The sequence below is a fragment of the Neopsephotus bourkii genome, unplaced genomic scaffold (genome assembly GCF_033783945.1).
Source record: "Neopsephotus bourkii isolate Nb327-2 ecotype Australia unplaced genomic scaffold, CSIRO-AGI_Nbou_v1 NB_284, whole genome shotgun sequence".
NCBI classification, from domain to species: domain Eukaryota; kingdom Metazoa; phylum Chordata; class Aves; order Psittaciformes; family Psittacidae; genus Neopsephotus; species Neopsephotus bourkii.
Genome location: NW_026900793.1, coordinates 131,947 through 144,526, shown reverse-complemented (window position 1 = coordinate 144,526; position 12,580 = coordinate 131,947). Strand labels below are relative to the sequence as shown.

General features: G+C 38.4%; 1 protein-coding gene across 9 annotated transcripts in view; it reads right to left on the bottom strand.

Annotated features, from left to right (window-relative positions):
- The window catches only part of DOCK3 (dedicator of cytokinesis 3), a 184,872-nt gene that overhangs the window by 62,221 nt on the left and 110,071 nt on the right, over positions 1-12,580 (bottom strand). For all 9 annotated transcript variants that reach the window (XM_061346909.1, XM_061346906.1, XM_061346903.1 and 6 more), the window contains exons 14-21: positions 12,195-12,319; positions 7,131-7,293; positions 6,541-6,647; positions 5,665-5,836; positions 4,883-4,980; positions 2,930-3,013; positions 2,480-2,580; positions 1,188-1,269 (exon numbers count right to left, since the gene is read on the bottom strand). In XM_061346909.1, the coding sequence (XP_061202893.1) occupies positions 1,188-1,269; positions 2,480-2,580; positions 2,930-3,013; positions 4,883-4,980; positions 5,665-5,836; positions 6,541-6,647; positions 7,131-7,293; positions 12,195-12,319 (932 nt within the window). The remainder of the gene's footprint in view (positions 1-1,187; positions 1,270-2,479; positions 2,581-2,929; positions 3,014-4,882; positions 4,981-5,664; positions 5,837-6,540; positions 6,648-7,130; positions 7,294-12,194; positions 12,320-12,580) is intronic.

Genomic DNA, 12,580 nt, shown 5'->3' with positions numbered 1-12,580 from the left:
AATAGCTACAAAAGACAAAGTAAACACCGGTCTAATGCCCTTGTAAGTAAGAGGATATGATCTTAACAGGAGAGCTTGGAAGCTAGTTGATGGCAGTGATGCCATACCATTCAAATGGAACCAGGATTCTCAAAAAATAATTACTTCCTCTAAAATGCTGACTAAATCAGACTAAAGGAGGCAAAACAAAGAATAAAATTAACACAAGAGAGAGCCACAAGAAAGTCTGAAACATACACCAAGACACAAGCGTAAATACATTTACAAGGAACAAACTCTGAAATTCCCAAATGGTTGCCACAAATTAAAGGAATAGTGTATGTACATGTGTGTGCTTCACCTGTGAGATGCTTCACCTATTTGTACTGACAGGAGAAAGTGAGACAAAGGAAGTGCTCATCTCTGGCAGTGCTACCAGCTCTCAGAGTGCCCAGGCTCAAATGTTTGGACACAAGCCTACTCAGGATAAGAAGGTACAGATGGACATCCACACAGAGAAAAGTATCTTGCCACATATTCTGGAATCTGGTATTTATGTACAGATGTACATGGCACATTATCTTTTAGTTTTAAATTATATATTTAAAACTAACGCTCTATTTATTCTATGATTTCTCTGCAATAGCACCAAAACGATTCCCTTTGTTTCCACACCATTAGGAAGCTGTGCCTTGCTGTGAGATTATGCCCTCATCACAGAAGTGTGATTCAGTCCTGTGCAATGACACTTGGAATTTCCGTCTACTTAAAAGCTCGTTTTTCTCCTCCTTAAAGTACTCCAGAAATTCAACTCCTAATACAAAACAAACCTTTCTCACAGCCAGAAATGAAAAGAGTATCTCTGAGCCGCAGCACCTCTGCCAAACACTTTTAAAATAACTGCTTCTTGAAGTGCATGGTGCATTCATGTCCCATGTAAGTCACACTTAAGTTCTCCATAGGGCTTCAAAAGGACTTAAGGAGACACAGTTCTTCTAGTTTTTAAAGCACAAGAGTGAATCACCTCCAAAATAATTTTTTTGGCTATATATATATATATATATATACACACACACACACACATATATAAAATCTGGTTAAACAAATAAGAACTCAGTGCCAGACTACCCTGGTTTTATTTACAGCTTCCCTGGGGTTTTTGGAGCCACAGATGGAACAGACACAGAAATACTCCACTGAATACGCACTCGCATTGCTTCCTGGATGTGGTCCTGGCGCACAAGCTCAGCTGAGCGGTCCATGTACCACTTCAAACACCGGATCAGTTCTCTGAATATAACAAACAGTGGGAAGAAGAGGAAACTTCAGCACTGGTTTAAGATTAGACAGGCAACAAATGTTTTGGGTTCAGTGAGAAATCTATAAAATAGTCTCATGTCACTCCCTTGCAGTGGTCACCTACTGCTGTCCCAGCCACAGAATTTACAAAACATGTATGTTTATTCAGGTTTCCAAACCAGAAATAATTTCTTCTCTGTCACTGACTCACACCATGAGGCAGACTAGGGAGAACATCAAAGAGATGTTATTAAAGAGACAGCTTTGATAAAGGCATGTAATACGGTTTTAAGACCAAAGCATCCTCTTTTTTCTTTTTTGATAAGAAATTCCAAATCTCCTCTAAGTTTTTAGAAACAAAGATCACTAAGAAAATACAAGTATCCATTTCCTAAGTAAACAATACCATCTGGGCTAACCTAAAGGGTTGTATTAAAAGCATGTTTTATTTCAGACATCAGACTATCAAAAAAATCTACAGTATCTACAGTTTTACCTACCATTGATTGAATTTTTATATTTGTTTTAATTACACTAAAATGTGAATGGCTTAAACCAGTCAATTATAAGCCATTTTTAATAGTTTATAATAGACAGAATATGCTCAAATGGTATAATAAATAAATAAATGGTCTAAGAGAAAGGAAAAACAACACCCTGAATGGTAACTGTTACTGCTTTCAAAAATCTGCCTATTCTCCGATGCCAAACTCAAATACTAGAAAGCAAGGCAGAATCTTCAAAGTGACAGTGTAAGTAAGTTTCTGATCTCCTGAAATTGTACATTCACTGTAATCAAATAGAACATCTCATGTGAATACCTGTCTACCTTGGAAGAGGAAATTACTGTTAGTTCGCTAAGCTGTCATACAAGTCTGTTATCCAAACACCTTTAAGACAAGAAATGTATACGCTCTTGGTAGCTCATTAGTACAGACTGATAATGAGCTGTTGCTGAGTGACAGTGTCTCTTCAACTAAAAAAAAGAAGGTAGGTTTTGCCAGTTCAGCCAAATTCCAAAGTCTTTCTTAGCCACTGGTGACATTCAGCTGCTTTTCTCTGCAACTGTGCTGCAAAACTTTTATCTCAGTAGCTCTGCTTTTGAAAACCACGACTAACATGAAGGTTAAGATTCTGATGGTGACATTGCTCTAAAGTGTGCTAATACCATCTCTTGAAGTGATGGATAAACAAGACCTACTTGTAAGCAAGTGCTCCTGCAAAGTGCTTCTGAATATAAGTGTCCATCACAGGTCGAAAATGAAAATACTTGCTGTCACGCAGCAGATTTATGATGAATACCTGTGGGAGATGAAAAAGTGAACCCATACTAAAGGAAATTGCACATTGTTGCTAGGTTTCTATAAGCAAGTCACACAGGCTAAGGAACAAAGAAATACATGAGTTTCTTTAAACAGTCAGTAGTTGTGTTATTAGATGTTACTGTTTGCTTCTCCCAGGTGACAGCAAATATTGCTGCCCTCAGATCTGTTTGGACTATCTGCTCTCCTCACCCAAGATGACTACAGAAAATGTAAGGCCGGATCCAGCTAAGTATTTCATATTTTATGGAAGTAAAATACCAGTAACACGATAATAAGAAACTTAAAACTCACTGACCATGAAATAAAGTAACAACCCAGGAACTTACCAAAGACTGAAAGACCAACAGACCATACTTTTCTGTGTTGTCATCCAAAACTACAAACAATGTGTCGAGAATATCTTGTAGGAACTAAAATGACACGAATAAACAAAGAATTTCATATTGAAATTGTATTCAAAAGAAGGTTATTCTCCCCCTGCTTTAATTATTTCATACGTGTTGGTATTTTTGTGAAATGCTTGCCAAAAACGAACCACTTCAGGTTCATCCATGTGACGTGATAGATTTTCATTTGTTTTGATGAAGAATTTTTCCCTTTAAATGAGTATTTCTAAACAAAAATGACAGAAAAACTAAAAACCCACAAATATGTACTGCATGACTGATTTGTAAATATAACTATGTGTTCCTTTCACTGTAAGCTGACTAAAAGTGCTGCCTAACAACAGTGGCAAAACAACTTACTTTGATGTCATTACAGTGTATCACATACTGCTTATCATCAAATTTAAGGCTCGGAAGCACATTAACTGGTGCTCCAAATCATGTTTAATACTGAAAACTTCTGTTGTATGACAAAGTAAAGCTTTAATAACAGGCATTAACTGGGACAAGTTACATACTGCCAATTGTTTGTTTTCCCCCTAACACTGAGGTTTACTGAATGCAAACAACTCGGTGATTTTCTTTCCTGAAACTGCAGTTCTTGGAAAGGATGACTGTGAAGAAGAATGATGAAGATCAAGTCAACTGCATATTCTCCCATGATTTTGTAATCTATTCTAATTAAATTTCTGATATGGAAAGCAAGAAATAAAATATAACAATTTATGAAGTTCCCAAAAGGATAACATTTCTTTTTTTTCTGAATTATTGCATATCCTAGTGCCAAATGGCAGGTGATTTAGGGAGTGAATCAATTACTTCTCCCCTTGGAATAATTTAACCCACATCTTCTTATGCTTTTTGCTGTAAAAAACCCAGATACTTGCACTACCCTGCAAAGTGAACAAAACGTGACATTCTTGAAGAATCCCAACATAAACAGGGTACTGTCCTATTCGGTTACCATTGCAAAGTTCTCAGGAACATTAATATTCAAGATATGTCAACATTCTAATGAGTTACAGCAAAGAATTTAATCAGAAACTACTAATTAAATGATTGGATGTTGCTTTGGTTTCTTCTCTTTGGTTGTTTACCATTACAAATTATCTCCTCCTTTTACTTATACGATTTATAGAAATAAATTCTAGGGAGAGTTCTCAGCACCTAAAATTATCAGAAGGATACCTGGAATGCACTTCACACCCCCCCACCTTCCCCCAAAACCACAAGTATGCAGATGCCTGCAGAAGTTCATCTGACCTAAGAAAGTCCAGGTCACACAAAGGACGGGCATGTAGTGTAGCAGTGGAGACAACACTAGAGTAACTGGTGCTCTAGGCAACAGCTCCACTTCACAGTGCTGGGATCAGGAAAACGGGTTTTCAGGATGGTTCCCTGGTTATTGAGCAAAACTTGACTTTCTATGTGTCATGTTTCTCCTCTATACACTTGTTTGGAACACAGGAAAGGTCAGGGTTTCTGAGTCAACTCTGTTTTCTTCACTCTGGAAATGACCAACCACATTAGGCCATTTTGGAGAAGGTTCTCTAGAAAAGACTGTGTTTTCTAGAAAAGTGGCTGTGTTTCCATCAGCAAGCAGCATGGCTCAACAAGAGTGGCCATCCAGTTGGTGCCGATACTTGCAGCACATGTGAGTGAATGAATTACTAAAGATTAGCTCTGTTTTGATCCCAAGGACTAATTACCCATCAATTTTTGGGGTGTACCTCCCCGCTCAGTTTCATGTCAAAATAAAATCCCAATTCTTACACTCAAAATTCGCAGCATGAACCAAAAAGCACAGTAAGAGGGAACATTCTGAAGTGCCCTGCAGGTCTGAGTTCCCCTGCTATCACAGATACATCCAAAACCTGTTATTTCATGTAATACCTTAACAATTTCCTCGCCACTGACATGTCTCAGTCTTCCCAAAATATCCATCACACGATCTGGGTAAGCTTTCCATTTCAGTAGGGCAAGCAAATCCACTGCAGAGGAGTGAGAGAAAGAGCTAGAATCCATACACAGAGGGAAGAACGGCAACCCCGGCCCCACCAGAGATTCAGTACATGTTACACTTCTGCTCTTGTTGCAGTTCACACTTCTCAGGGCAAAAAACACAGTAAGAGAGAAACAGGGAGTAAGTCCAATACTACTAACAACAACAACAACAAAAGAATGGAGGAATGGCAAAGTACTTTAAAAAGAACAAAGATTGCATTTTTCCCTGTGTGAGTTGACACTGCACCGTGGGCAATCCAATTCTGTCTTCCCATGCTTCAGGGATGTTGCCATAACAAATTTCTATTTGCTTAGCAACTGTGTAAAAAAGATGCAAAAAACCTTTGGCTTGTGCAGAAGAGCCAACATTGAGTTTTTTTGTTCTTCAATCATTTAATGAAAACTAACTTTGCTTTAACATACTCTGTCATGACCCTTCTCTTGCACTTACAGTAATGTCTGTAATTTCTCTGCCATCTCTCAATATCCTTGTTTCCTCAAAAAAGCTTTCTGCTTGTTTCAATCATGTTAGTAAAAAAAAAGCATATATATAATTAAATTATAACAGAGGAATATTTTAGTAAAATAAGCAAAGCACAAGCATACCCATGTTATTTCTCTTTTTCGTAATCCCTGTTGCTCTGGGCAGTTTTGAAGGATGCTCTACTTACCATTCTGGGTCAGTTTGGTAGAAGAAAGCTGTGTGGAGACTGAAAAGGTCTCTTTGGTGCTGCGCTGGAAAATGAGGCTCGAGGGGATGTTGGGGCAGCCATTGTAGTCCTCTTTGCAGCAAGGCAGCCCCAGGTACAGTGCATGATTGTTAAATGTGCTGTTCTCATCACACTGTGGGTACAGGACAAGAAACGGAATTGCACCCAGTCTATCTCATTCCACACACTCACACCCTGAAAGCAACTGCCTAACTACTTATATTAATTTCTGGGTGCACAAAAACACTTCTAAGAAAAAGCTGTGCTTGCTGCCTTCAGAACATGAACACACACAAACCAACCCAGCTCTAGAAAGTGTGGTCTCCTTCCCAATGATGCCTTAGAACTTATCACAGTCTTCCAACTGCAGAACTTAGTGCTGCTGCCTGAAAATCATACTGAAGAAATAAACCGAGGTAAATCAGCAGGAGGAAAAAACCCTAACCACCCACCCCAAATCCCTTGCTACAGGGTTGCCGAGCTATAGCATTGTAACAGGCTGCATTTGAAGTGCAGCATGACTTCATACTACAAAGGCATAGAGTAATGCCACAGGCAGGCAAAACCACTGCATGCTCATAAACACTACTACGTTTGAATTCAAAATGGATCGGATTAACAGAAGCTAGATCACCGTTATCTGTCCTTAGAACAGAAGGCTTTGTCCATATCTGGTCATCTGTGTTTGAGTTTATAAAATCTTGAAACTAATACTAATCTGTTCCTCACATAATTCCAACTGGTGGGGGGGGAAGAGAATGTAATGACTGTTACATATTTAAACTCAAGAAGAGATGAGTAGGAATGAGGAGGAAGTCTGCAGAAAGGAACTAGTACCTTATAAACATAAAGCTCATGGATATCATCAGACAAGGTAGTGCCATCATCTCTCATCAACGGAGTGAATGCAAAACCAAAGAGCTTCTTTTCTCCCTTGTCTTTTGCTGTAGCAAGAGAGAGAAGCAAGGAATCATATTTGTACATATTCTGTCTGTCTATATACACCCCAAGGTTATTCACCAACTTCTCTGCATGCCTAACAAAAAGCATGCAGCTTACCTAAGAAACAACATACAATACACTGTATCTAATTCCATGCAAATGATCAGCAAGCCTCAAAACAAACATGCCCAACACAGTGAAATATAAAATATACATGCTTGTAATAAAAACGTTCTACAAGAAAATACAGCAAAAGCACAACAGGGGAGAACATTTACACAATGTTTTGCCCTGCACTGATTGATCATGGTGGTTTAAATGTGATAATAAACGTAGCAGCTGGGTAATTAGCAGTGCCCTTTGCTGTATTTTAGGTTGGTGCCCTTTTCCTGCTTTCCATCCAGTTACAGACTCATCCAACTATAAACTGACACTGGAAAGACCTCAGCTTTGTTGGATTTCTCTTGGTTACATTTGGCACTCACTGGAGCAATGCCTGAACTCAAACCGGAGGTGAGACCCACGGAATCTGTCTATAGGGATGGGCAACTTAATGATCTCCCCCCATCGAGGGCTGTTATTGTGGTAAAGCACAAAAGAGTGGTATGCACTCCTGCTCGGCTCTCCTGAGCCCAGGCTGATGCAGTCCTGGAAGAAAAGAAAACAATTCAAGATTAAAAGACAGCACATCACTATGGATGAGTCATACTGTTGCACAGGGATAACCTTTATATAATTCATACCCTTCTGTAGACACAAAGGAAGAGTCAGAAGCAGAAAGACACAATGAAATTGTAAATTTTTTAAGAGCTCTTTAAACTGTGTTTCGGGTTAAAGGATAAGATAGGAGACCCATGATACTGCATCTTAAGTTACTATTTAAGCTAAGTGTTCTATCAAGGATAGAATAGATACAATAAACACGCAAGTCCAAATGCATAAAGACTAATATAATGTAGGAAATACATAAATCCTTAGTCCAAACATGAGCAAAGGAGAAATCCTGAAATACTGTCAGTAAAAGGTCCTTTTTAATGAAGACCTGGAGCAGGAAGCACATTTATTTATATAAGCACAACCCCACGTTCTAGACCTGGCACTTACAAAGTGATCCAAAAGATACAACATCTTACAAAACCATGCAGAAAAAAGAGCTAGGAGATTCTTCACTTTTAGCATCTGTAAGGATAAGAACCCACACAGAAACAGAAGCGAAGCAGACCCAGAACAACACATGCAGTATAAAACACCTCACAAGGAACAGTACCCATGACAAGAAAAAACACTGGTCATTCCTTCAAGGCATCTCTAAATTCTATCCCAAGAAAACACCAACAATGTTGACTTGGTTTATTCACTTGTAATCAGAAGACTACCAAATCAGGTACATCCCACCAACCAGACTCAGTTAGTTTGGCCTGTGGGAATATTCTTCACTCTTCAAGAAAGTTACAAATTTGTGAAGGAGCCCAATAGGAAATAAAAGCTATCTGGAGGCTTAGGATTCAAAGCAAGAACAGCCTCCCTGGACAGAGATTCATTGCAAAGGCTCTAATTCAACCCGAGTGACTAGCATTCACTCCCAAAACTTAGTCCTTTCAGTAAGCCATAACCATCATATGGTACGTGCCACGATCCCAGCACACGGGTGATTTTTTTTCTGTACAGCAACCAGAATTAACTGTTGCAGATATTAACAGGTTGGAGCGAGCCTAGTGGTGGCAGCAGTAAGAACAGAATGCCTGCAACATTCCAGTTATATTTTGTATTCAGAGTAACTTGCTGGGCTCCAACGCAACAATTGAAAACTCATTCTGTGCGAGGTTCTTAGGAGATGATAAAACAGTGTTTGTGTTTCTTCTGTAAGGTACAGGAGGAATTCTGATTTTAATGTGAGCTTTTTTATGTTGCCTCAAAAAATTACCTGCCCAGCAGACAAACTGTTGTCAGTCGTTGAGTGATGAACTTTAAATGAACAAATACCAGATGAGTCTTTCCTTCTGGCTGTTAATATAGTTGATAAGCATTTATACTACAATCTATAGTCTGAGGAGGGAGGCTTGTTTCATCTTTAATTCCAAGTTGTGACTGGCAAAAATATCATTATGAAAATAGGTTTTGTACACCTAGTTACCATGAGAACCAAATATGTAGGTGAACTAGAGGGCAGAGGCAAGTAAGGGAAGCTAAAGTAGAAGCAGTATTAGGTCAGAATTTTACCATTTAAGGTATGCCTTGCAGTTAATAAGATATTCCTGATACTGGAACAGAAAGAAGAATAAGTGAGAAATGTGCCAAGGGTTTTTATTTTTCAGACTGTACTGAAAGAAGCTAACAATTGAGTAAGACCATTTTGAAAAGAAAATACTCGTTTTCATTTTGGACAGCACTATATTCTGGGAATCATTTCACTGCTTTCAATAGGACTATTTTTGGATCAAGATATATTCAACAGCAACAAAGATTTGAGGCAGACAGAATATTCTCTTTAACACTGTGTGTGGTTCTGCTAAGTCTTCACAAAGACTTTCATGCACAAAGGCATCATTGTGGATTGTGCTGCTGGTCAGGCAAAGTTTATAGAGATTTTATTCTAGTAGCAGGTGAATATTTCGTGGCAATTTCACAGCTGTATGGTATAACTCAGCATGCTCTATCCCATTTGGCAGGCTCTACTTTGGAAAGGCATACATCAGGAACAGTAAAAGATATTTCAACCAAGAGCAGCGCTGCTTTGGGTCAGTGACTGGAACTTCCAGTGTTCTGCCCATACTATTGGAAGATTGGAGTTTTTTATTAACTTCTCCACTATATCACCTACTGGAAGTTACCAAATTAATGTCATCATTACACAAAGAAAACAGAAGAAATAAAATAGATACTCTTGACTGTGAAAACAACCTCGGATCACGCAAGTGATCACCTGGGGGTCAGGGAACCCAAAGAAAGGAGTTCCCTTCATCAGTTCTGCACCAAGCCCTACCCAACACAAACCTTATTCTTAACATTTAAATTAAAAAGCTATTAGACTCATCTTGTTGCACTCTTCAGTATTTTCTTTTAAATTATGCTGAATGACTGAGATGAAAGCCCAGATCTATCAATCTCTTCACAGCTGCTTCATCTAGGAATGGCTACATTCTGCCTTTGGGTAAACCAGCCCCTTCCTCACAGAACACTTCTCTAGGTGTACATACTGAAGAGTACATAAACTAGATGGCTGCAGTGAAAAACAAGCCATCTAGGATGTAAAACTAAATTCTTAACATAAAAGATAAAACAGTATCCATTTGGGATACTAAAATAAGCCTGACTAACAGAGCTGGGCAAAGTTTTAGACAAATGGATACCCATACTTCCCAAAGCCCACTGCACAGGTGGGATGGTTAGAATTGAGTGGGCTTTAAACCTGAAACATGGCAAGATCCTAAGCATAAATTTTGCCTATATTTTACAATCAAAATTTCTATTCCGAAAGTTGAGACAAACTGGAAATCTGTAGTTTAAGGAAATGAACCCTTACAATTTTCAGAGCATTTCTATAGACTTAATAGCAACCATATACATACACTTAACAGGGTCAACTGTCTTCTACGGAGTGTTACCAGTGAATGGCAAGATAACCCACTAAGTTAGAAGCAATTCCAGATAGCTGTCTCATGTGCTTTAACTTTTCTAGATGAATTTGCAGAATTTTTAAATCATGTGGAAACTATGGCAGCAATGACAAAAGAAGACACATGGTAAGTTTTCAAACTCAGGTCTAGGTGGCTGACTCCCTCTCTTATGTGCATGTGAGTATTCCTTCAAATTGTCATGCAGCACTTTTGAACTCTGCCTCTACAGTCAGTTCAACTGACAGTATTACATCTTGTTTTCCTAGTTCCAATCTGCAGTTAAGAAAGAACAAAAATGTACCTAAGCAGTGAAGAGTGCTAATTAAAGGGAAGGAGAGTTCAGCTTCTAGTGTCCTTGATGCCCCTTTTACTTATTTTTGAGTAGATATAATAGCTTACACTATCATATAAGCATTTCCTACGTAGAAAACTCCTAATGCCTGCATGTTTGAAACACAATGTATCTTTGGCATCATTGGATGTCATGAACCAAAGACCTCCCTGACATAAATGAAGCATCTTTATTACTTTAACTACAACTGTACAGAGGAGCAGTAACATAAAAACTGGTACAGATTTTCTTCTAACTATGTGGTCTGTGCTTAAAAAAAAAACAAAACCAAAAACAACCCATCCCAAAAATCCTTTCTATGTAAAGTCTCTCCTTTATGAAAAACATTCACTGTTCTTTTTTTCTGCTTGGATTAACTGCCTTTCACTAGTCTTTCTCTGTACCACGTTTGTTGCACTATCCCCTGGTAAAGCCCTGAAGTACTGTTACAGGAAAAAGTAAGAAAAGGATAACTTAGTAACTGTGTATGACCATTCCAACCAAAACCACAGAAGACTGATAATGTCTAGAAATTATATGGCTTTTATACTTAATCATTAGTCACAATTCCAGTAAAATTCTCTACCTTTATGTACATTAGCATTTGAAGATGATGATATTGCAGTTTCATAGAATCATAGAATAGTTTGGAGGGAAAAGACCTATAGTGGTCTTTGGCAGACTGCTGTGAAATAAAGCCATGATTAAAAATCTGTCACTCAATTTGAAAGGCATGCCTAATGCAATTGAACAGACAAGCATTGTGATCTTCCTGCAACAGCTATGAGCACAAACCATTTCCTTACAAGAGATATACTTTACTTTCAATGGAATCACAAATAATTATAGTAATAAAGGAAAATATATTCTTTCAACTAAAAAACCCAACACAACAAAACCCCAAACCAACAAACCAGACTGGCAGTGAGTTTGGTACAGAAGCATTGTGGTGTTTAGGCTATTCTAAGGTAGTGGCTATGAAGGCCATAAAATGGCAGTGGAGGTAAAAAAAAGGGGGGGGGGGGTGGAGTTATTTCTGACAGATGTTTATATTGCCTACCTTCTACTCTTTAGGATTACTAAAAGAATGGAGGAAGAAAGAGAAACATTAACCATCACCATCCACAGCTGGAATGGAGCCATCCCAGGGTGAAAGTCAAGACCTTGGCAATACAGCTACTCAAATTTATTTCCCAAAACTAACTCCAACAACTCAGGTTTAAAAGTCTCACTTGTAACCGCATTCCATCATGTTGTACAACACACATAAGATAATTTTAGATATGTGTCAGATACTCTTCAGTTATTTCTGATCAGTTACCCTGATTTTTCATTTTCTATAGCCACCAACATCACTTTTGAAATTACATAAGCTTTTCAGTTTATGAATATTTTCTCCAAGTCCTCTATTGCCATAAAGGGGAACTGCTCCAGATGCTTTCAAATTTCTAACTGACCACTTCATCGTAATACATGGTTCAAAAAATAAGATCTAGTTTTATTTTAGTGCTTCCCTTGCAGCAGAGACAAGAAAACAAGAACATGTCCATGGAGCAAGCAGATGGCACCTGAAGCTCAAAGAGGGAATAACAAGCGCTTACCTTCAAGATTTCCCCATCAGCATAGAGCACATACATGGTCACTTCAATGTTCTTCTGCACGCTTTTCCCACCTCTTTCAAAGTCTCCCTTCTCTAACGTCAGGTATAAGTCATTGCGTATATCACCTACAGTAAAAGAGTGGAGTCACACATGTTAATCCAACACAGAACACTGTGCCTGTGTGCAATATATTTGGATTGTGCAAATCGTTTTCTGTGTTCTGCAAGACTATGGCTGATGCTCAAATCATTCCAAGCAGCAAGTTAATTGTTAATAGAGATGAACATTTTAATATCAATGCATAAAATCAGACCATTGTTAGTAATGCCTTTATTACATGTGAACTCGGAATCAATGCTTGCTTTTGTTGTGTAAGTGGGAAGGGA